Source organism: Diabrotica virgifera, chromosome 8 (assembly GCF_917563875.1).
Source record: "Diabrotica virgifera virgifera chromosome 8, PGI_DIABVI_V3a".
Classification (NCBI taxonomy): Eukaryota; Metazoa; Arthropoda; class Insecta; order Coleoptera; family Chrysomelidae; genus Diabrotica; species Diabrotica virgifera.
The window spans coordinates 159942718-159968632 of NC_065450.1; the positions used below are offsets into that span (position 1 = coordinate 159942718).

Consider the following 25915-nt stretch of genomic DNA (forward strand, 5'->3'; position numbering starts at 1 on the left):
TATGACATGTAATGGTTCAAATACAGAATAACCAAATAATAATACAAATTTGTTGTCAAATCACTAGAATACCTTCATGTTTGTTTTTTCATATTTTTTGTATGTTCGTACAAGACTTTGCAGGGAATTTATTTGTTTCTTTCGTCAACCCTTGTGATTCACAAGACGATCTGTGCAAATAGTTTCAAAATACTTTATCCCCTTTTTTTGCAATTATAACGCCAATAGAAGACTTAAGAAAATTTTGCCCCAATAATAGAGTTCATGTTTTTATTTATTAAAATTGAACGTAAAAATATAATTGTAATTTGTTGACGACTCCAAGGCTTACGATAACGTACAATTTGATAAAATGTGGCTTATAATTAGTGAAATAGGTGCGCAGGAATATCTCATTTATTTTTTAAAAGAAATGTACATAAACAGTTTCGACAATGTAAGAATTACTCAATTGTGTCGCGATAATCTACCTCAGATAATTGAAACACCCAAGGTGTGTGTTCGTCTTGTCCTAATCAAAAATATGAACGATGAATATCTGGATGAGAAGAAAACAAAACAGTATTGTAACTAATTATGTTTATGTTTCAAAAAATATATAATAAAACATGACTTATTAAATACAATAGCATGTACAGTCGGAAAAATGAAAGAATACCCATGAACGATCACATCAATCAGTTATTTTGTATTTGCTATCTTTTTCTATAACAAACGGTTGTTATTTAAATAAAAAGACAGCAAATACAAAATAAGTGATTGATGTGATCTTTCATGGGTATTCTTTCATTTTTCCGACTGTATGTATATTCAGATTCTTGCCAAAAACTAACAATTCATGGATTATACTTATGTGTGTGTGTCTTGTGGTATTTGACGGTAGATCTTCTTGTTCTCAGATGGTACAGCTGTTGACGACTTGTTATAGATCTGCGCAGATCTTGTGGCCTCAGGTTCTTGCAGCTACAGTTTTGTTGGATACTGCAGATGTAGAGATGCCTCCATTATGTTCTGCCTTTTAGTGGCATCACCAATGATAAAGGCTTATGCTCCCGAAGAGGAAAAGGTTTAATATATGAAAAGTACTTAAAAATCTAAACTTATTGGTAATAAATATATGTTGTGTAACCTTATTTTTTAAACTTAAAAAGTTGTGTAACGTTATAAACGTCACCTATTTGCTATTTTATTTTTGAATAATTATTTTATTCTATTTTTCACAATTTTATTAATAATTATCTACTGTATTTGTTTTACCTGTTTTCCCCGTCAACAACTTGTTTGGCGCCCTCTCCTGTTATAGAAAATTCTCTTTACATTCTGACATCTCATTGTATCAAAAACATTTATCTTTTATATTTTACGTTCTATGTTCATTACTTCACACTTACTTGGTCGTCATTTGAAATGTCGTTTCGATGACAGTGACAACCACATTCCCCTTTCGGTCACACAAACTTTAGTGGTGGTAAAATTAATTTATAAAAGCCAATGAAGCTTGAAAATAAATCATATTGTCAACAGACGATCTCTCTTAGGGTAAGTGAATATCAGTGTACAAATTTTTCTAAGACTATATCCGTATTTTTTTATAATCATTTTTTCGTATCTAGCCTCCATATCTAAAAAACACATGTCCAGTTTCAAATATTTTATTTCACCCATTAACTTGCACCTAGGAAATCATAGATAATTTAACTATTAGTAATAATCAATAATAATCAAATAAGAAGGGGTGTTCGGCAGGGATGTGCGCTTTCCCCTCTTTTATTTAACATTTATTCGGAAGCCATATTTCAAGAGTCTTTGGAAGATGCAGAGATGGGAATCAAAATGAATGGAGTATTGATCAACAACATACGATAATGCTGATGATGCTGTCTTAATTTGCGACAACATAGCAAATCTTCAACAACTTGTCACTATAATCGGAGAATAAAGTAAGCGAATGGGATTAGAGATTAATACCAAAAAGACCAAATTCATGATCATCTCCAGAAACTTGGATGCATTTGAAAACTCCACCATAACACTGAATACTAAGTCCATTGAGAGAGTGAGCAAATTCAAATACCTAGGAACGTGGCTTTTTGAAGACTGGGCATCGGACAGGGAAGTAAAATGTCACATTGAGCAAGCTCGACAAGCTTTCGTAAAATTCAGGAAGGTACTGACCTGCTCAGAGTTCGACCTTACACTGAGACTAAGGTTTACTAAATGCTACGTGTGGTCGGTGCTGCTATATGGCATAGAGGGCTGGACACTCAAAACGAGGGATATAAACAGATTAGAAGCCTTCGAAATGTGGCTTTATCGCCGTATCCTAAAGATACCATGGACGGCGAAAGTCAGAAATGTGGATGTCCTTAAAAGAATCAACCAAGAACGTCAGCTTTTCGAAAACATCAAGAAAAGAAAAACGGCGTATTTGGGTCACATCATGCGAAACGAAAAATACCAGTTCCTTCAACTTATAATCCAGTGTAAAATTGAAGGCAAGAGGTGAATAGGACGCAAGAAAATGTCCTGGCTCCGATGGACAGGGATTAACGACATACAATCTCTGATACACATTGCAAGAAACAGAGAGTTAATGGAAAATGTGATCGCCAACATCCATCAGTGGATTTGCATTTGAAGAAGAAGAGAATAATAATTCCATTTAATTTACCCCTTGCCACCTGCTAGTTTTTTTTTGAATAATTTTTATGGCAAGGTACTTTTTCTTCTTGATATCAAGCTGATACACGTTTTGTATTCTAGTTTTTTGGAAATAAACCAAACTTTTCCCTCTTCGGCAGCCAAAGCCTTCATCACCGGTGATGCCACTACAAGGCAGGACATAATGAATGCATCTTAACATCTACAACGACCAACACCACCAAAACTATAGCTGCAGGGACCTGAGGCCAGAACATCTGCCAAGGTCTACAACATGTCAACAGCTGTACCATCCGACATCAAGAAGGTCTACCGTGAAATACCACAATAGTACGTTCTTTAACGGTAAAATATTGCAAAACCTCTACATTTTAAAGAACCGCTTGAACTGACATGAAACTTGGTATACACATAGCTAACACGTCAGAGAAAAAAGTGATATTGTGCCGATGTGTGCTTTCACTCTGGGGGTGAGTGTCACCCCCTCTTGGGGGTGAAAAAATACATGTCCAAAATGAGTCCGGAAATGGATAAAATAACTAATTTTAAGCAACTTTTGTTCCATAGAGTTTTTTCGTCAAGTCAATACTTTTTGAGTTATTTGCGAGTGAATATGTTCATTTTTCAACAAAATAACCACATTTTTAGACGGTTTATCGCAAATAACTCAAAAAGTGATTATTTTGAAAAAAAAAAAAAAACATTCTTAGCTAAAATATAGCCTTTAACCTTTCGATGACCAACTTTTTTTGTTACACGGATGACCAAGGGGGGAAAATGACCCCAGGTCAAAAATGTCAAAAATGACAATTAACAAAAAAACGAAGTTTTTTTTGTTTTTTTTTTTAATTTTTTTTGGTATGGACTTTATGTCTTTCAGCCAGTCACAACATGAGTATTAGTGTCATGTGTAGTGTGTATGTTGAGTAAGTGTCTTGTTACTTTGCAAAGTCGACGTCATTAGCGTAAAATTACTTGGAATCACACATAATAGACGGTATTTTACTAAACATCAACTTCAGAATATATTTTTTATTCGTAAAATATAGGGAATTTTTTTTATTTCAAAATACGAGGATATCTAGAATGATATTAAAGTCAAATAAAAAAATAATGAGATAAAAATTGAAAATACTTTTGAATTTATTAAAGAAAAACCTACGCTGGGGTCACAATTTCCCCCGATTGGTCACCCGAAGGTTAAAAAATTGAAAAAAAAAAACAGTGTATATTTGATTGCTCTATACCTAGCAGAAGCAGAGTTTTAGCTAATCAAAAATAGGTTCATATTTGTCAAATTCGAAATCGAATATTTCAATGAGAAATAATCAAAAAATGAAGCACTTTTTGGAGAAAACTCATTTTAACTTTTTTAAGGTGTTTAAAAAATCAAAAATGAATAACCATTTTCAATTTCAAGTATGGCTTGCAAATTGTAGAAGCCTCGGAGGTGTAACCAGAGAAGGTTCCCATTGTTTTCGTTCTGGTGGGGTGTAGAATAGCATTATGTTGTTTTATATGCCATTAGGGTGAAATCTTTACTTTTGCTTTTTAAAAAAATTTCTAGTATCAAAAGTAAACAAGTTACGCTCAAAATAAAGTTGGTGCCCTTTGTTTTGATAAAAAAATCGGGAAAATTACCCCCTAATTAGCATATCTAATGAACTTAATCGTTACCACTTCACAAGTTTTTTTACTCGTATATGTATTGTTTATATGATCTGTAGGTCTCATCGGTTCAAAGTTTTTATTTTTGAAAGGGCTGTAGTTAAAAGGGTTTGAACGAGTCTCTAATCACGAGTGTATGCAGATTTAGAAACACCAAATCTTAACCAGTTTTTGTCTTACAGAAAAACAAAAAATACAAAATATTCATAAGAGCATATCCGACTTTTTTTCCTTAAGATTTTTGGTATCTCTGACAATTTTTAAGTTATTATCAAACAAAGCATGTTTTTCAACATTTAAATTTTTTTAATTATATTTTGAAACCAATTTTTTTTCAAAAATAAGCACTGAATTAATGAAACTTACAGATCATATAAATACAATATAAATAAAGTAAGTTGTGAAGCGGTAACGATTAGTTTCATTTAAGTTGCTAATTAGGGGGTGATCTTCCCGATTTTTTTTTTGCCAAAACAAAAGGGATCAACGTTATTTTGGGCGTAACTTATTTAATTTTGATGCTAGAAATTTTTTTTTTTAAATAAAAATAAAGATTTTTTAATTAAAAAAATTGTAATGAGTTTTCCGTGAAAAAATGTACTACAAGCCATACACACATAAGTATAATCCAAGAATTGTTTGTTTTTGGCTAGAATCTCAAAATACAGGGTGTCCCGAAAAGATTGGTAATAAATTATACCACATATTCTGGGGTCAAAAATAGTACCATTGAACCTAACTTACCTTAGTACAAATGTGCTCATAAAAAAAGTTACAGCCCTTTGAAATTACGAAATGAACATCGATTTTTTACAATATATCGAAAACTATTGGAGATATTTTATTGAAAATGGACATGTATCATTCTTATGGCAGGAACATCTTCAAACAAAATTATAGGGAAATTTGTCCACCCTATAAAAATGTTATGGGGGTTTTGTTCCCTTAAACCCCCCCCCCCAAACTTTTGTGTACGTTCCAATGAATTCATTATTGTGGTACCATTAGTTAAACACAACGTTTTCAAAACTTTTTTGCCTCTTAGTATTTTTTCGATAACTCAGATTTTATCGAGATGCACCTTCTTTTTTAATATGTTTACATAAAAATTTTATGGGGTTGTGTTTCTTTAAACCCCCCAAATGTTTGTGTACGTTCTAATTAAACTATTATTGCGGTACCATTAGTTAAACACAGTGTTTTAGAACGTTTTTGCATCTTAGTATTTTTTTGATAAGTCACCTTTTATCGAGATGTGGCTTCTTTTTCAAAATATACCTAAAAATATAAATTATAAATAAATTTTCAGATTATTAACAGGTTTCTATAATCGTACTTAAACATATACAAATATGTGGTAGATTCCACAATTATTCAAAATATCTCGATAAACACTGGCTTATCGAAAAAGTAAAAAGAGGAAAAAAACTTTTAAAAACATCGTGTTTAATTAATGGTACCACAATAATAATTTAATTCGAACGTACACAAAAGTTTGGGATTTAAAGGAACAAAACCCCATAAAACTTCACTTTAATTTTTTTCTTAAATTGCTGCCATAAGAATTCCACATATCCGTTTTCAATAAAAAATCTCTAAGACTTTTCGATATAGGAAAATAAAACGATTTTCATTTTGTAACTTCAAAGGGCTGTAACTTTTTTGTGTGCACTATTGTATATCTCTGATGTTTGGGAAAAAGGGCTTAAGTCATAAAATCAAAGTTTACAGGGGGAATACTTGAATGTTTCAAAAATTGTTATAAATCGCACATGTTACCTTTAACCAATTTAGTACAACAGTACCATTCAATTTACCATAATAAAATGATAATTATAGCCAGAAGACGATTTTCGTAGATTTTTAATATTTTAAATGCACTTAAGACATATAGATCTTACTATTTACTGACTTAAGACCTACTGACCGCGACTTTTCTATATCTATATTTTTGTGTATCTACCATTGAAAGTGATTAAAATGGATTGGTAATTAAAACCAAAACAGCATTAAATATTTTACTGACAAAATATTGACAAATATGTTTTTTAACAAATAATTATTAATAAAAATAAAAAAGTAATATAAAAGTAAACCAGATCTAGAAAATAAAAATGATTATTATACCAAAAGTCTTTCAGATCTCTGGATCTATTTCCTCGAGATCCGGATCAATTTCCGGTATATTTAGGGAAATTGGAAGATCCCTGTAAAATTGATGGAATACCGGAGGTATTAAATCAATTAGATCTAGTAGATCTTTCTTTTTTTCTTTTGTGATAGGAAGAGGACCCGTGTACGCAGAAGTGACATTAATTGTGTGACCGCGACCTCTCCTTCTTAACGACATACGTTTAAAAGGTGTATCAGATTTTAGTGATGTACTATAATCGAATTGACCGAATATCCGGCCATAAATCAACCATTGGCACTCACGCCATAAAAAACGCTCACCGCTGTTATTTTTGTGTTTTTGGACTAATGGACCCTTTAATAGTTCTGCGAAGTCCAAAAATTCGTTTTGTTCCATTTCTACTATTTTAAATTTATTACTGGTACATCTAATTAATGTAGACCAGTCGTGAGGATGGGCTATTAAAGTAGCACTCTTTTTTTTCTTTTTCTCTATTAAAGAATGATCTGCATCACATTCCATTCTGGTGTGGCCGGGTATTAGAAATTTGTGGTGAATTTCTTCTATTGTATTTTTCTGTTGTAATAGATAGGTAAACATAGCGGCTACGTGTGAGTTCTTGTTCTGTCCTCCACATGTGTCAGAGTATAGAACAATTTTTTTGACTGAATCTGGTAAATCCATTATTTCTTTATAGAGACACGATGCAATTTCGTTTGCGCCACGCTTGGCTAAAGTTTCGTGCCATAAATAACAAGATGCCTTGCCTGTAGCGCAATCGTGAATGGTCAAGTTATATGTCCAATACAACCTTTTGTAAAATGCCACAGAGGTTTCTAGATCTGGCGTTGGAAGACACTGCTGTAAATCAAAGGTGTAGCATTTAATGGATGGATCAATCTGAGCTCTTGCTTTGTCCTCTTTCTTTGTGTTATACGCTAAGTCTGCTGCCTCATGATGTGAATTGGTCTCTTCCACAATCATCTGTTTTTGTTCCTCATTATCACAAACTTCCAGTTTCATCTTGTATACATCACATTTGTGACACGTATCAGTTTTTCTTTCTTTAAATTTTAATTTCATTTTGTGAAATTGTTCCTCGTATAGGGTCCTAGAAACTGGCTCAGTTACTGCCTCGCGATAAAGTTCATACATTTTTTTCAAACTAAGATGATTGGGAAGATACTTGTTAATGTTGTCTCTGCGAGTATAGTGACTTTCGTATTGCGGGAATGAGTCAATATGATTTATAATTAACTCTCTCATATGTTCGGTTTTTTTGTTTCCAGGTGATTTTCTTCCTCGTTTATCTGCATCTGTAATACCTGATCTGTGGTTACCTTTGTTAGTTAATGCAATTCTTACAAATTTCTCCTTTTCATCTAAAATATCCATAAAACACGTTTTACATACAACACGACGTTCACCTTTGTACTCTAAATGGTATGTATATGTGACTTGTCTGGATTTGGCTGAGTCTTCATTTCTTTTTCTTGTTGTCATAGTATTTTTGCACGTAACTAAGCCACTAATGTACTGTGTCCGCCTATCGTGAGTCCCAAGTGACCAATATTCTTGAAATATTGTCTGCCTTACATCAAAGGTAAAGAAATCTGCACATTTCGATCTACATGGTTTCAATGTCTCTTTTACCATTCTTTGAGCTACATGCTTTCCTGTTACAGTAACATAACTGTCTCCACGATTTTTTTTATCTGTTCTTTCTTTTCGAACAACTCGAACCCAAGGTCCCACTCCTCTTTTTCGTTTTTTAATATTTGTACTTGTATCACGAGGTTCTGCTACATCTGTCTGGTCTACTAAATTATTAGTTACTAATTCATCTTCTGCTACATCTGTCCGGTCTACTAAATTATTAGTTACTAATTCATCTTCTGCTACATCTGTCCGGTCTACTAAATTATTAGTTACTAATTCATCTTCTGCTACATCTGTCTGGTCTAGTAAATTATTAGTTACTAATTCATCTTCTGCTACATCTGTCTGGTCTACTAAATTATTAGTTACTAATTCATCTTCTGCTACATCTGTCTGGTCTACTAAATTATTAGTTACTAATCCATCTTCTGCTACATCTGTCTGGTCTAGTAAATTATTAGTTACTAATTCATCTTCTGCTACATCTGTGTGGTCTACTAAATTATTAGTTACTAATTCATCTTCTGCTACATCTGTCCGGTCTACTAAATTGTTAGTTACTAATTCATCTTCTGCTACATCTGTCTGGTCTACTAAATTATTAGTTACTAATTCATCTTCTGCTACATCTGTCTGGTCTACTAAATTATTAGTTACTAATTCATCTTCTGCTACATCTGTCTGGTCTACTAAATTATTAGTTACTAATCCATCTTCTGCTACATCTGTCTGGTCTAGTAAATTATTAGTTACTAATTCATCTTCTGCTACATCTGTGTGGTCTACTAAATTATTAGTTACTAATTCATCTTCTGCTACATCTGTCCGGTCTACTAAATTGTTAGTTACTAATTCATCTTCTGCTACATCTGTCTGGTCTACTAAATTATTAGTTACTAATTCACCTTCAGGTAAAATATAAACGTCCAGACTAGCAATATCAATCACTTCTGTTATTTTTTCCTCAAGTTGTGAATACACAATGTTTCCTAAAATATTTAAAAATGCTGCAACAATTACTCCAAAGAATTTCTAAAATAATCATACCTTTTGAAATGTCAGTTTGGCAATTACTAGAAGATTCCTCAGCAGGAAGGGTACCCATGTCAACAAATATTATTCCTGTTGCTTCTAATTTCTCCACTTGTGGATTGACAATGTTTTCTAAAATATTTACATGATTAGTATTTGCAATTTTATACCTCGTATACGTTGTACAATAATAGTCATGCATACCTTTTGAGCTTTCAATGTGGTCGACAGAAGCAGTGATACATGCTAAATGTGCTCTATCAATATCAATAAGTACTTCAGTTGCTGTTGTTTCAAGTTGTGTCTCTATATTATTTTCTTCTAGAATATTAAAAAAATATTATTAGTATTTAAAATCGCCTCTTAATAGCCTAATAATACCTGTTGAAATAGCTGCATAGTTGGTCATCGAAATATTACATGGCTGAGAATCATCGTTATTTTCAGTAACGGCTTGATCTGAAAGGAATATTATTCTTATGTTATTTTACTGTCACAATAAAACTTACGAAGTAGATGCAAAACAATAATCTTTAGTTTATGCCAAACAAATTTTAAAGGAAATATTTCAATACTTACCCCTTAAACTACTATGATGTACGAGTGCCATTATCTTTTCAACTCTTTTCATTTTGATAGTAATTTTAAAAAATATATACTATTAATAAACTGAAACTGTCCTATTGTTCAAATAAACTATTTAGGCTGTTAAAAACAGGTTTAACAAAATAATACAAAATGCCAACTTAAACACTTACACAGCACACAGTCGACTGTAGTATAAATACTAAGGAATGTTTATGAGTAATTTGACACATAAGTATGCATCAGATACAAAATATTTGCGGATTTTGCCAATACAACTAAAATCAAAAAGTGCTGTGCTAGAAAATAGATAACTATTTTGTAAGGAATTAAAATATATCTAATGTCCCTATTATTATTTATTATTAGCCAAAACTTTTATTTTTAGGCTTTTTGTATACTTAATATTTTTTTAAAAACATTTACCTATTGATTAACTGACCGACAATAAATTTATGTTATGTTAAACAAGGCTTATGTCAAGACACATGCCTTCTAGATCATATGCCTTCTAGATCATTAAGATCAGCAAGGCTTATGTCAAGACATATGCCTTCTAGATCATATGCCTTCTAGATCATTAAGATCAGCAAGGCTTATGTCAAGACATATGCCTTTTAGATCATATGCCTTCTAGATCATTAAGATCAGCAAGGCTTATGTCAAGACATATGCCTTTTAGATCATATGCCTTCTAGATCATTAAGATCAGCAAGGCTTATGTCAAGACATATGCCTTTTAGATCATATGCCTTCTAGATCATTAAGATCAGCAAGGCTTATGTCAAGACATATGCCTTCTAGATCATAGCAGTTATTCGCCAATATATGGTACAAGAGACATAAATTGACTTAAGTCTTATTGCCATACCATATTGAACAATCATGTTTGTGACTTTTATATCACGGTGAATAACTTTGAATTATAATGTGGTAGACTTAAACCGTTTGTACCAATAAAAAGAGCTGATTTTTTTGGTCCAGAAGGCATCAAAAAAATTTTTTGGGAAATTCTGACTTAAGCCCTTTTTCCCAAACACCAGAGATATAGTTAAGTCAGTTTCAATCAACCTATTTTTGCCCCCAGAATCTGTGGTATAATTTATGACCAATCTTTTAGGGACACTCTGTATATTTTATTGCATTTAATAAGTCATATTTTATTATATCTTTATTGAAAAATAGACATGATTAGTTAAAATATTGTTTTATTTGCTGTCAATCCAGATCTTCATAGTTCATATTTTTGTTTAAGACAAGACGAATACACACCTTGGGAATTTGAGCTAGGCAGCGATAACTATTATTATTCTTCTTCTTCTACGGCACTACAGCCCAAATTGAGCCTTGGCCTCCTTTATTTTTTGCCTCCACCCTTGCCTGTCTGTGGCTGCTCTTCTCCATACACGGACTCCTAAAAGGGCTTGTGCGTCGCTGTTTACTGTGTCTTCCCAGCGCTTTCGTGGCTTCCTAACCGGTCTCTTTCCTGATAACTATTATGGTTGGTTGAAATATTATTTTTCAATGATATTTCAATTATCTGGGGTAGTTAATCGTGACAAACGTGCATTCAAAAAACTACAAATTGAAATCCGGAGATCGGAAGGAATCTATATTTTCCCCCATTCTATTCATTATGATACGGTGAACACATTACTCGTCGACTTTTTGGCAATGGCAATGTAGATCGAAAATAGATGGAAAAAAGTTACAAACCTGTGGTTATGTTGGCATATTCAGTATTAATGAATAAATTCGGTACGGTGAGTAGGGAATATGGTTTGGAAAAAAATATACAAAAACCAAAGTAATGAACATGGGTAGAAACAGAAACAACAAGATAGAGATAATAAACGTGGCAGGGTAAGAAGAGGTGAAAAATGTTTTGACCGGTAGTTGATTGATTATTATTTGAACGTTTTAGTGGGAGAGATATAAGCTGATTTTGTGCGTGATAAGTAATATGGAAAAACTATACGGGGATATGTTAAATTAGTTGTGTACATGACTTTCACCAAGTGCACCAAAATTTTGGAATAAGTAGGTCATGACGTAACTAAGTAAAATCTCTAGGGGCGGAACGCTGCGTGGCCGACAAAGGGGTGAATATAAAAAATATAAAGGGTTTTTTGCGACGTTCGTGATTGAGAGAGTGCACCAAAATTTGGGAACAAGTAGACCATGACATAATTAAGTAAAATCCTCAGAGCCGGATACCCGAGGCGGGGGACGAGGGTAGTTATAAGGGGTCAAATTAGCCGTTTTTTTTATTTTTTTTGACGCTCAAGATCGAGATAGTGCACCAAAATTTGGGAATAATTAGGTCATGAGGTAACTAAGTTCAATCTCCAGGGGTGGAACGCTGCGTGGCCGATAAAGGGGTGGGGGTAGGTGTGAATATAAAAAATATAAGGGGTTTTTTTGCGACGTGCTAGACAGAGATAGTGCACCAAACTTTGGGAATAAGTAGACCATGACTTAGCTAAGTAAAATCCCCAGAACCGGATACCAGAGTTGGGATGAGGGTAGTTTTAAGGGGTCATAGTCGCAGTGTGTATTATATTTTTTGTGACCCGGCACAACATTTTCCCCCACGCAGCGTTTCGTCCCTGGAGATTTTACTTAGTAATGTCATGATCTACCTATTCCTAAATTTTGGTACATTATCTCGATCACAAACGGCAAAAAAAACCCCATATATTTTTATACTCACCCCTGCCTACCACCACTTTGTTCCCCAAGCAGCGTTCCGCCCCTGAAGATTTTACTTAGTTACCTCATGATCTATTTACCCCCCAATTTTGGTGCACTGTCTCCATCATGAGCGCCACAAAAAAAAATAAAAACCGCGAATTTTACCCCTTATAACTATTCTCGTCCGCCACTCTGGTTTCTGCCTCTGGGGATATTACTTAGTTATGTCATGGTCTACTTATACCCAAACTTTGGTGCACTATCTCTATCACGAACGTCGCAAAAAAACCCCTTATATTTTTTGTATTCTCCCTTACCCCCACCCCTTTGTCGGTGACGCAGCATTGCGCCCCTAGAGATTTTACTTAGGTACGTCATGACCTACTTATTCCCAAATTTTGGTGCACTATCTCGATCATGAGCGTCATAAAAAAAATAATAAAAACCGCGAATTTGACCCCTTAAAACTACCCTCGGCCCCCACTCTGGTTTCCAGCCGTTGGTGAAAGTCATGTACACCACTAATTCAACATATCCCCATATAGTTTTTCCATATTACTTATCACGCACAAAATCCGCTCCCAGCTCTTATACTATTTTCTTTGTCTTCAATATTAGTTACTTGACTTATAATTTTCAAATGCATGGAAAAGTTCAATGTTTGCGTCGATATTATAATTTTTATTTTATTTTCTATATTTGAAAGCGTGTTTATATCCACTCATCAATCTTATCTTTCAACGATAAGATATAGGTAATGTAAACAAACAGATTGTTAAACTTTTCAGAATTCATCTTAAGTTATGTAAAATTATAATTACTTAACCAATCCCAAATATTTAAATTCACAAATGATTATCTATCATTCTTATGAAACGAGAAAATATCAGTAGTAATTACACGAGAGCTCTAAAATTATCGATTTGTATCGCGAGTGACACTTTTATAGTTTTAATTTCACGACCTGAAGGGGAATGAAATTATGTCAAAGTGTCACGAGGGCAAAACAAATCAATAATTTTTAAGGTTTCGAGTATAATTTGATAAGATTATTTCATGAATAAAACTTTTTTTTAAATCATTTTAACTATTTTATTGATATCTATGTCTGAATATTTGCTAAACCTATTCCCGGTATTCTCTTTGACAAGTTGTAAAACATGAATTGTCATTAATGTCGCTGAATGTTCATTTTTTCGTAGCAACGAAGGGCATTTGACGTAATAATTGACGACAGGAAATTATCAAAAATTATCGGGTATAATATCACAAGAGAGTGAGAATAAATTGAAAATAATACGACCGTTTTTTGAAAATTTGTTGTCTGGCAATAGCTATTGCTCAATGACAACAAATTTGAGTAAAAATGAAGCATTATTTTCTTTTTTATTCTTACTGTCGTGTGATATTCGTAAGATTATTTTTTAATACGTATATTATGGATATTTTCTTAAATGTGACAGTTGTCAAAACTAGGAAACTGGTTGCCATTGAACAGAAACAATCTACTTAAAAAAATTCTATGGGTAATTTTCTACAGTAGATAATTCTCAGTATAATTTTAATCTGATTGGACAGAATTAAACACGTGATCAAATATCTTACTATATGATTGGAAGTTAAAATCATCAAAAAATAATCGCTGTAATTGTTATTTCTCTAGCTTTCTATTGGTCAGAATGTCCATAAATGAAATAATCAGTAGTAATTGCACGAGAGCTCTAAAATTATCGATTTGCTTCCCGAGTGACACTTTGACAATTGACAGTTGACAGTTGACAGTAGAAATCATGTCAAAGTGTCACGAGGGCAACAAGTCGATAATAATTTTTGAGATCAAGTGTAATTCGCTGAGATTATTTCACGAATAAAACTGTCTTTTTAAATCTAGGAGATTAATATGTAGCTATATCTTGTTAAAATCAGTTAAAGCATAGGTAAGATTTATAGTTAACAGTAAACTGAGGAGTTTGGTGTCAAAGACGGACAACTCCATTTTTTTTTAAATTGAGTTAATGATACAGTCTTATAGGATTTTTCACGGAGAATTTAAATCTGAATTTATTTAGTTTCAAAAGCGGCTAGAACGTTCAAGAAATTGCGTTTCAAAACGAGCATAAGTTTCAGAAACGGAGAGCTCCAACTTGATTTTGCAGCAGAATCGGACTACTCCATTACAACCAATCGAAAGATAGTATTTCTGTCACGTTGCCATGCGCACTAGAACAAACCTACTGAGAGTGGCCATTGTGTTTCAATTTTGCAACAGTTTACGACGCTATTTCAACTGTTTTCGCGTTTTTATGAATATTATTTGCGTTATTTTTCCGAAAAATGCAAGCGAACGGAATTTAAGTACCTAAAAATAAAGCCAGGAAGAGATTGGTCAACAAAAAACGTCGACATTGGGTTCAAAAACGGACAGCTCCAGAACTTGGTTGCAATATCAGCCAAGTCCATTTTCTTTATTGATTTTAGGGAATAAAACATAAACATATTTACATTTTCGTTATTCAAAAGTATTAAGAGACGCTAGAGGTATATTCATAAAAAAATCACAATTGGAGGTAGAGAATATAACCCACTACAGTTTTTCAGCTCTCCTGAAAAAAAATACGAAATGGAGTAGTCCGTCTTTAATACTCAGCTCCTCAAGTATTCTATATGAAAAAAGTAAAACAAAACAGTATCATGTGCGTCAATTTAAAAAACAGTACCATATACCTTAGTTACTTATTATTATTATTATTGTAAAACAGTTTACATACCTGAAAGTATAGATAAATAGAGACAACCATGAGAAGGAGAGAATACGGAGAAGGATAATGCTAGCTAATAGAGCTAACCTCTTTGTCGCAGGTATTGAACTCCAAAGACATCCGTAGAGAAGTAATCTATCATACAACCAGTAGCCACATAATGCGCAGAATCTAGGAGCAGGATCAATTCAACAAATCCAACCACTAGTTATATCAAAATTACAAAGGACCCTCTATATCAAATTTAGGCGAAATCAAGGCGAAAACGGCGGGTTCGTTGGCAGAAATATTCCCATGAGATTTTTTTGCATAATCACATTCGTGAGACACCCCAGAATAAGGTTCAAGAAGTCGCCCACGCGAAAAGTGGTCCAATTTTTTTTTTTACAATTTTTTTTAATCAACTTGCAAATATTAATATTTTCGGCCCGGGCAATTTTTTAGATTTCTCGGACCATTCTGGACAGAAAAGGTCTCTTGTAATTTTTCTCTAAATTTGATCGTGTTCGAGCTATAAGCAATTTAAAATTTGAAAAACGCGAGAATGGTCATTTTTAAGACTAAATAACTCGGCTAAAGATTATTATTATGAAAGTCAGAAAGTGACTAAATCAAATTTAAAGCCCCCCCCCCTCTCCCCCCCCGTTCATGATCCTGAAGAAATTTGTGTCATTAATTTATTACTAAGCTGTTATTTTTATTTATTAAAATTGAGCGGTAAGATCGTATTGACGTGGCTGTAAATGTGAGTGCGAGTGAGATGGATGCGTCATTAGACTGCCTGAATGGCATCTCTTTCGCACTCATCATGGACGGCCGCCGAATACGTACATGGCGCTCATTATTTTTACTTAAAAATAGCAGCTTAGTAATCAAATAATGACAAAAATTTCTACAGGATCTTGTAGGGGGGCTTTAAACTTTGATATAGGCACTTTCTGACTTTCATAGTAATAACTTTTAACCGAGTTATTAAGACTTGAAAATCGCCATTTTTCTTTTTTTTCAATTTTAAAATGCTTTTACCTCGAAAACTATCAACATTAGAGAAAAATTGTGACAGACCTTTTTTATCCAGAATAGTCCAAAAAACCTAAAAAAAATTTGTTCAGTCCAAAAATATTGATTTTTGCAATTTGATTAAAAAAATTGTTAAAAAAATTTGGACCAGTTTTCGCGTGGGCGACTTCTTGAATCTTATTCTGGAATGTCTCACGAATGTAATTATGAATAACTGGAGGATGGCAGTCAAGGAAAATGTGCTTGGAAGTGGATACTTTGGGAGCCAGCACAATAATATATCAAATTTAAAAAATAAATCTATAAACATATTATATTAATTTTTAGGTTAAACGGTCTAAAGTTTAGCGGCACATATTAGTATTTAAGTTGCACTATGAAGGCCAGTGGCGGTTCTAGCAAGGGGCAGGGTGGGGCAGCCAGCCCCCAAGTTTGTACAGGACTTTTGTACTATAATATTTGTTAAAAAGGCACGTTATCTTGTTTATTCACCGGTTGTGTTCAATTTTCATTTCACAGTACATTTGGCAACACTAGCAACAACGCTTAGTACCTTCAATTAAAAATAATATCTCCTCTTCTTACTGTTTCCACAAAATTATATACCGTTAGTCGACTTCTATAATCACTTTTTAATAACGTTATGGCTTCGAAGAATTTGATGAAATCTCTGATGAAAGTTGAAGCTGCTATTGCTAAAGGATTCTTGCTGCAACTGAAACAGTGTGAAATTGTATTTGTTCTGCAATATTTAGGGAAATTTTGGAATATAAAAATAAAATGTCTGTAGCTTTACAGAAGTAAGACCTACTAGTGAGCAGCACTTAAAGTTAAAGTGAAAGTTATCGTTGGTTTGAAAAGTTTACTACAAAGTAAAATATCTGATAATTTCTTTGATGAATGCTGGAAATATTGCCCTCGAATGCTGGAAACATTGCCATGAATGCCCTCGACACCTATTGGTAAAAGAGGCAATCGATTATGTATGCATGTATGAATGCTGGAAACAATCTTGTTGTGTAGCTAAAAAAGCAGAAATAAAAATTACCGATAAAATTTGATGATTCAGTCATCATGACTTGCACAGGCATAATGATGAAATTCTGTTAAAACAAATGTTACTTGAAGTGCTAGACCATATTATGATAGGTGAGCTTGAACGCAGGTTCACAACCAATTAAGCTGCTTTTATTGCTTTTGAAGTTTTAAATCCATCAAGCGCTGAATTCCTTACAACTGACCCTGCATGCAGTTTTGCAGAGCAGTAACGGTATGTTCATTAACAAAAAAGATCTCAAGTATCAAATTGAAGTGACAAAAGAGGTTTTCCATTTAGTCCTGTCGCCAGGGGGGGTACAACGGCCTCGTTAATTCAGATGGACTTACTCAAGTTTTTTTTATGTATTTTGACCCGTAGAACACGAATTTTTTGGGTAACAGTTGATCCGGATGTCGATAAGATTGTTATAGACCAAGAACTTGAGGAATCAAATAACAGCGATTTTTGGCAAAACAAAACAATATTTTGTATTTTTTGGGCCACTTTAAGTAAAAAATATTTCTACAAGTTTTTTCGTAGGATGCACAGTTTTCGAGATAAACGCGGTTGAACTTTAAAAAAATCGAAAAATTGCAATTTTTGAACCCGAATAACTTTTGATTAAAAAATAAAATAGCAAGTCTGCTTACCGCATTTGAAAGTTTAAGTCAAATTATATCGGTTTTGATTATTTGCATTGGTAAAAATTTATTTTTTTATTGTTTAACAAAGCTATAAACACGTAGGGTTTCCCGTGCTTTTACATGCGTTTTAACGCATGTAACGTAGAAATAGTCTTGATTGCACTAGTACCTATTCTACCTACTCGTTCGATTTTAAATGAGAAATCATAGAAACATCACTCACGCACTAGTTGTTTGTAGCTTTGTTTAGCAATAACACAATAAATTTTTAGCAATGCAAATAATCAAAACCGACATAATTTGACTTGAACTTTCAAAGGCGCTAAGCAGAATTGCTATTTTATTTTTTAATCAAAAGTTATTCGGGTTTAAAAATTGCAGTTTTTCGATTTTTTGAAAGTTCAACCGCGTTTATCTCGAAAACTGTGCATCCTACTAAAAAACTTGTAGAAATATTTTTTGCTTAAAATGACCCAAAAAATACAAAATATTGTTTTGTTTTGCCAAAAATCGCTGTTATTTGATTCCTCAAGTTCTTGGTCTATAACAATCTTATCGACATCCGGATCAACTGTTACCCAAAAAATTCGTGTTCTACGGGTCAAAATACATAAAAAAAATTTGGGTAAGTCCATCTGAATTAACGAGGCCGTTGTACCCCCCCTGGCGACAGGACTAATTACTTCAAAGGAAAGACAATAGATTTTTATTTTGATCTACTTACACAAAAAATTTTGTAACCTGAGCTTCCACAATTCGCCTAGTTTTTATGTACATACATTACCTGTAATAAGTGCTGTAGCTGGAAGAAGTTTTTCCACAATGAAAAGAGTTAAAACTTAGCTGCGCTTTACCATGACAACAAATCGACTCATCTTTACAATAATATCGAGAGAAAGATAAGAAAGTGAAAGGTTGATGAACAATTCAGAACAAATTATGGACATTTTTAATAATGTTGGCCAGGGAAGGTATTAGTAGATAATGTTGTTACATTTTCTCATTTATTTATTTATTCTTTAATATAATTTTATTTAAAGATATGTTGAATTGATGTTTTTGGAGAAGGATTGATAGTTTTTATTAATCAATTAATCAATTTTATTTCATAATTGTGCTGAAATGGATGGAATTACGAAAATTCAATTAATAACTATCTGTTTGTAGAATTGATTTTTTGAATGTTTGCAAGTTTTTACCCCTCTCAATGATTGGGATATTTGAGAACTAAACGAAACCACCGGTCACTCAAAATACATTGTGACTTGTCCCCCCTCCCCCCAGTTTTTTTGGTCTGGAACCGCCACTGTTGAAGGCGTTTAGATTTTTTATATAATAATGTTTATTTCTATTCATCTACAAAATCCACATCTTTTTTTTTTCAGAAAGTGGATAGATGATTCATATTATTATTGGAAAAATATCAGAGACAGTGTGGAAGCTGCAGAAGCAGGTGTAACAGAAATTTCTGGGTATACATTTTCAAATAGAGAGAAAAGTATCGTCAGGGTAAGTCTGGCTTCTCTGTTCTTTTATGAAAAAAATGAAAGCTTACCATACGTTTTTTTTTATAAATTAATATAGTCTATTATTTTAGAATGCTTTCATTGAGAAGCTGGTACCCATTTACAGAAAAGCTACAGAAAAAGAATTAACAACTTTGTGCCCAGATTCTTACAAATATGGATCCTTTTATAAAACACTTGTTACAGATTCTACCGTTCATTTGCCATGGGCAACTAATAAGTTTAAATCTTTAGGTGGAAAAATATTAAAACGGCATGTTAATAATTTGGTATCTTTAGGAGATCAGTATGACATTGTGGTGAACTGTGCTGGTTTGGGGGCAAAAAAATTATGCAATGATCCACACCTTACTCCCATAAGGGGACAAGTTATCAAGGTAATTTATATTATTACTATATTTTTAGTGTTTTAAATACGCCTGCTTATAAAGCTGTAGTTTGAAAAGCTTGTAAAATACTCAGTTTAATCAGCCTAAGCTAAATACAGAAAAACAAAACCCTTAAAAAATGGCAGCCAAGAAACTAAAAGTAAAATAAATGGTAGGTAAATAGAGGAAGTTGATAAATTAACATATCTGGTATTAATCGTGAAAGAAAAGGGTAATAATGTATCATATGTAGAAAAAAGAACAGTAAAGGTACAGCCTTCATAAAACTCGTTAAAGAAAATATGGAACACATGCGATATATGAGAAATAAAAAATCAAAATGACGAAATATTGCCAAAGCGAGTCCACTGAAAAAAGGTCAATGCTCGCAATCTTTAGTTTTTGCTATTAGTAATCCATTTAAGCAACCGGTTTCGAGGCTTACAATATGTACCCTATCATCCGGCCACCAGTATAAAGTCTTTGTTTGACACAAGAAAAAAAACTAGGAGCTAAAACCAACATTAAACAAACAATAAACAACTAAACACAACAAAAGAACTTAAGTTAAAATGAAAATTAGCAAACAACTATAACAGTAATTAAGTGAAGTATGGACCAAATAAATATATAGTATTGAGACATTGGTCCCATTAGGATATAACCGATCTGATGAAAACTACTCTATCATACACTCAGTCACCGATTGATACCGTTAGATATGATTGATATAGTAGAGATAACAGAGGTAGCTGTAATATCAGTTACAAGAAATGCTCTGCTGCCATAGATGATCATGTGTATCATGATCTCATTCAAAGGACCCATTTGCTCAGGTGCAGGGGATTTTCTGGGTGTATGTTGGATTGAAAAACTATTGTATACATTATAAAGTGATGTGTATTTTATGATATGATATAAAACTATATGTTCACCCTCTCTTGTTGACCAGGTTTTTCCAAAATTCTCACTCTCCTTGTCTCAGAGTAGAAACAAAACCTAGCTTCATCTGTGAATGACAGAACCTTATTCGTGTAAGCACTGATAAACATGTAGTTACCATGTTAACCTGTCCACGATTTCTATTACGTAACATTGGAACCCTCAATGAACGTCTGGCGTGAAAACCAGATTTATTTAATTTATTCCTCAAAGTTTGTAACATACACAGGCCCTACGCAGTTCATGTGTAGCTATATGCACACCCTACCACATAACGATCCTGTCGGTATTTCCACGTTGACGACCTCCTTTTTCTCCAGGGACATTACCAAATTGTTCGCATGCGAAAGACCAACCTCAATCATATTCACAGCATGTGTTTAAAATGCTGACGCAACATGACTATTATTGTTGCGTATATTTGTCTTCTTTTAACCCGGCACCTGCCACGTGGGGTGCTACCAGCACCCCATAACACATTTTTATCAAATATTTGGTATTTCAAGTTTGATAACCAGGCTGTGCGTCATAGTAGCTTTCTATAATTATTATATAGCATAGATGTGTTAGTGTTTGAAGTGGTTATTTAGTGTCAAAATTACATTTCAAACAGGTCAAATTTACATTTTTTTATTGCAATAACTGATTTAAATTATTAATATAGACTCTTTACTCACTAAATCTTCATTTTTTTAGATATTTTACTTGACTTCATTTATTATGGCTTGGTACTTGCTAATTTGCTTATAACACCTTATCCATTTTATTTTTTAACTTTTATAACATATTAATGACTAATAAGTTAATAAAACATGTTTTTCTATATTCTTGTGTTACTCAACACATTATTTTGTTTTTTAAACAAGTAGATCACAGAAAATTTTTAAGGGGTGCTGTGAGCACCCCACGTGGCAGTTGGCGCCTTGCAAAGCCACGTGGCAGGTGCCGGGTTAATAAAGTTTTAAAGTAAAATTCGTCGATCGGACAGCCAAGTTGGCTGAGGCGCAGTCGATCGAAAAGTTTAGTGGATTTGCGATCGTGGTTCGAGCCCCAGCCCGGTCGTTTGAAATTAATAAAAAGGCCAACGTCGTAGTATAAAATTCGATAGAATCTACGACTTGGTCTGGAATAAACTGGCGTCTGATCGGCCTATGTAGGAGCGGTACGGCAAGGGATAAGGGCTTGCGGCACGGTTAAGATACAAATTTGAGGCGGTATCACTTCTGCCCAGAGCACAAATCGGGGTCCAGAAGAGACCCCAGCAAGTGTTATTTCTAGATAACTTTCACACAATTTTTTAAGGATGACTTTTTTAATGATATGTGTCATTTTACCTTTTTAAATATTAATAATTGTATAAAACTTTTCAAAAATATTTGTTTTATATTTATTTTATTCAACAAAAAATTTGCGCTGGAGCCTTATTTGGGCCTCGCTTGGCGTTTAATGTTAGATATAAATTTAGTGCTCTATCGACTTCAAATCTTTTGTCTTTTGTTTTTTTTTTTCAACTTCCCCTTTAGAATTTTCCGAAGTCAAAAATGGTGTAAGCCAAGTTCTCCCTTAAAATGTCTTAGTTAGGAGATGTAACACCAAATAATACACCAACGACTAATAGTTTATTGTGCTTCTTATATTCAGAATAAAACTTCATATTATATGAATAAAAATATTGTGATGTGATGAGTTTCTACTCACCGTACATAAGAGTAGATACTACCACTTGGAGTATTTAGTCCAAAATTTTGAGTATAAACTACATTCTCATTTTTATTCAAACGAGCCATTATCTCATTTCAAACATTTATTGACTTACACCGATTGGCTTCTGAGGCATCCATTTATGGCTCGAGTCGAGGTATAGTATAGTCAAAACGTAAGTCCGTCAGAATGCGCAACGAGGTGTCGATATGAATGTTTGGTATATGAAATTCGATATATTTAAGAAATTACAGAAGCCGCTTAAAGATAAGATATTAACCCCATTAATCATTGTAAATTAGTCGATGGATATTAGTACAGTTAAAATAATGAATTATAAAGATTACAGTAACAAAAAATATACAAAAACAAAAAAAAGTCAATAAACAAACTGGAGTCCTTTTGGGACCCCGCTTGGTAAACAACGTCCCTTGGTGCCAGAGGGTTAATAAAACATTGCAATTGACAGATTAATTTTCATGGCAGACTTTGACCCAAAGAGATCAAGTTTTCAAATTAAATGTTTGGTATGCATTACCAAAAAGTTAAAAAAAGTGAAATAATAATGGTGTTCCTTAAACATTTTTGATGTCTGTATTTACTATCTAAAATGGCATGTAATACTTTTATCATTTTAGGTCAACGCACCATGGGTAAAAATGTTCTTCTACGCTGAAAGCGATACTTACATAATTCCAGGCTTTAACCACGTTACTCTTGGTGGAACGCGCCAGTACGATTCTTATAATTCGGAAGTAGATAAATACGATGGAATGTCAATAAGGGAGAGATGCGAAAGACTAGTACCGAGTTTAAAACCAGCCACAGAAGTTCGACAGGTTGTAGGTTTGCGGCCACATCGAACGATTGTGAGGGTGGAAAAAGAAATTTTACTAACTGCAGGTGGTAAAAAGGTGAAGGTTGTACATAATTATGGTCATGGTGGTTACGGAGTAACTACTGCTCCAGGAACATCGCTATATGCTTGTGACTTAGTAAAAGAGATATGGGCTGGAACCAGTAAGCTATAAGTTAAATTTTCCTATACTCATTGGAATATATTATAGGAGCATCCCTGTGAAACATGGCTGAGGAACTAAAAAAACTTAATCCTTGTCAAAGATTAAAAGGTGGTTTGATGTTTTCCTTAATGAAATATATTCCTTCACTTCTTCTTTCTCCTTTTAGCCCATTTCTATCCAACTTTGGACATAGGCCTTCCCCAAATCTTTCCATTTCCGTCTGTCCTTGGCTGCGCTTTTCCAGTTAGTTCCTGCTGCTTTTAAAATATCGTCTTTCCATCGCATCTGAGGTCTTCCTCTTCGTCTTCTTCCTGTCCATGGTCTCCAGTTTTGTATTTCAGCATTCCATCTTCTATCTTCCTGTCTCGCATTGTGGCCTGCAAATTTTCATTTTAACGCTGTTATATGTTCAGTTACATTTTTTACTTTTGTTTTCTCTCTTATCCATTTGTTTGAATTTCTCTCTTGTAGTTTTATTCCCAACATGGATCTTTCCACTTTTCTCTGAGTTATTTGAATTTTGTTTATGTTGGCCTTCGTTAATGTCCATGTTTCTGAGCCATAGGTTAGAAAAGGAAGGATGCACTGGTCAAATACACGGGTTTTTAGGTACTGTTGTATCTTTCTGCTTTTTAGTATCCATCTTAACTTTCCAAATGCTGCCAACGCCAATCGTATTCTTCTCTGTACTTAAATTGTTTGGTTCTCTTTATTAGCTTTGATTATTTGACCCAGGTATATACATATATTCGTCAACAACCTCAATATTGACATTATTTATATTTACGTTTATTCTGTCGTTTGTATTTGTGATGATTTTGGTTTTACTCATGTTCAATTTTAACCCTATCTTCTCCGATGCGTGTGCTAGTTGAGTCAGCATTGTCGCTAGTTCTTCTTGGTTGGTTGTAATATGGACAACATCATCGCAATATCAGAGGTGATTTAGATTCTTCCCGTTTGTATTGATACCCATGTCTTCCCATTCCAGTTCTTTAAAGACGTCTTCCAGAGCTAAGGTGAAGAGTTTTGGGGATATTACATCTCCTTGTCTTACACCTCTACGTATTTCTATGGAATTGGTTTTGTTTGTTTTATTTTCCCATTCGACTGTCATAGTTGCTGTTTTATAGATGTTATGTAAGAGTTGCCTGTACCTGGAGTCTGTTCTGCTGTTATTTAGAGCTTTTTCAATCGCCCATATCTCGACACTATCGAACGCTTTTTCATAGTCTACAAGGGCTAAACATAAATCTAGGTTGTATTCGTTTGCCTTCTCTATCAATATTTTCATAGCGAGGAGATGATCTATGGTACTAAACCCTTTTCTGAAACCTGCTTGTTCAACTGGCTGATAACTGTCCATTTATTTGTTAGTCTATTGGTTATAATTCTAATAAAGAGTTTGTACATTTGTGAGAGTAGTGAGATAGGTCTGTAGTTTTTTAGGTTTCTTTTGTCTCCTTTATTGAATAGCAGTATTGTAGTACTCTCATTATGAGGTATTTCTCCCTTGTGTAGACCTAGATTAAACAGGAATTTTAGCTCCTCTATAATAGCTTGGTTACCTTCCTTAAAAATTTCAGCAAGGATATCATCTGGACCGACAGCTTTGTTATTTTTCATTTGAGATAGGGCGGTTTCGATTTCGTGGACGTCTATATCGGGTAGAATTTCAGAGTTGGCATTTTTAATTCTTCTTTTTAGATTTTCTTTTGAGTTATTATCAGGCTCATGTTTTGTGTCATATAATTCGCTATAGAACGATTCCACTATATTTGTTATTTTCCTTAAGTCACTTTGCTCCTCTCCATTTTTTTTTAAGTGATATTATGACGTTTTTTCCTAGTGATGGGTTTATTTGGGGACATTTTACTCCGCGATACCTTTATATTACTTTCTCTACATCTGTTTCATTATATTTTCTGATGTCTTCCGTTTTCTTCCTTTTAATGATTTTGTTTAATTCTTTATATTATGTGCTGTATCTACTGTTTGTTGCTAGAAGTTGTTGTCTCTTTTCCATAAGTTTTCTCGTTTCTCTGCTTATTTTGTAGTCTGTTTTGTTTTCTTAGCAACCTTTATTCCTGCTTGTGTAAGGTAATATACACTTGTACAAATATTAATTAGGCAAAATAAAGTATTTTATATTTTTGTTTTTTATTTAACTTTATAAAGATATGACGTTTCAACCGACATAATAGGCTATTGATTATAAATGTGGAATGGATTGCACATGCGAGTTCACTTTGAATGAAGTAAAAGACACACGTAATCGCAATCGTTTGTTGTTAACTTCCGACGACCGGTTTCGCTCTCATATCTTCAATAACATGGATTATTGCTCAAATTTTGCTAATGGGGATTTGATTTAATAGAAGGAAAATGTTGCATAGGTTAACAAGTATATGGGCAAGTTCTTGAGGGTAGGGAGAAAAGTGATGAGAGACAGACAACAAAT

The 25915-nt window shown here is 33.5% G+C and overlaps 1 protein-coding gene across 1 annotated transcript in view; it reads left to right on the forward strand.

The window, feature by feature from the left end:
- LOC114340388 (D-aspartate oxidase) overlaps nt 1-25609 on the forward strand; it is a 43052-nt gene extending 17443 nt beyond the window's left edge. The window contains exons 2-4 of the mRNA XM_028291128.2: nt 19281-19404; nt 19493-19798; nt 23071-25609. Of these exons, the coding sequence (XP_028146929.1) occupies nt 19281-19404; nt 19493-19798; nt 23071-23463 (823 nt within the window). The 3' untranslated portion in view covers nt 23464-25609. The remainder of the gene's footprint in view (nt 1-19280; nt 19405-19492; nt 19799-23070) is intronic.
- Nucleotides 25610-25915: the final 306 nt, after the last annotated feature.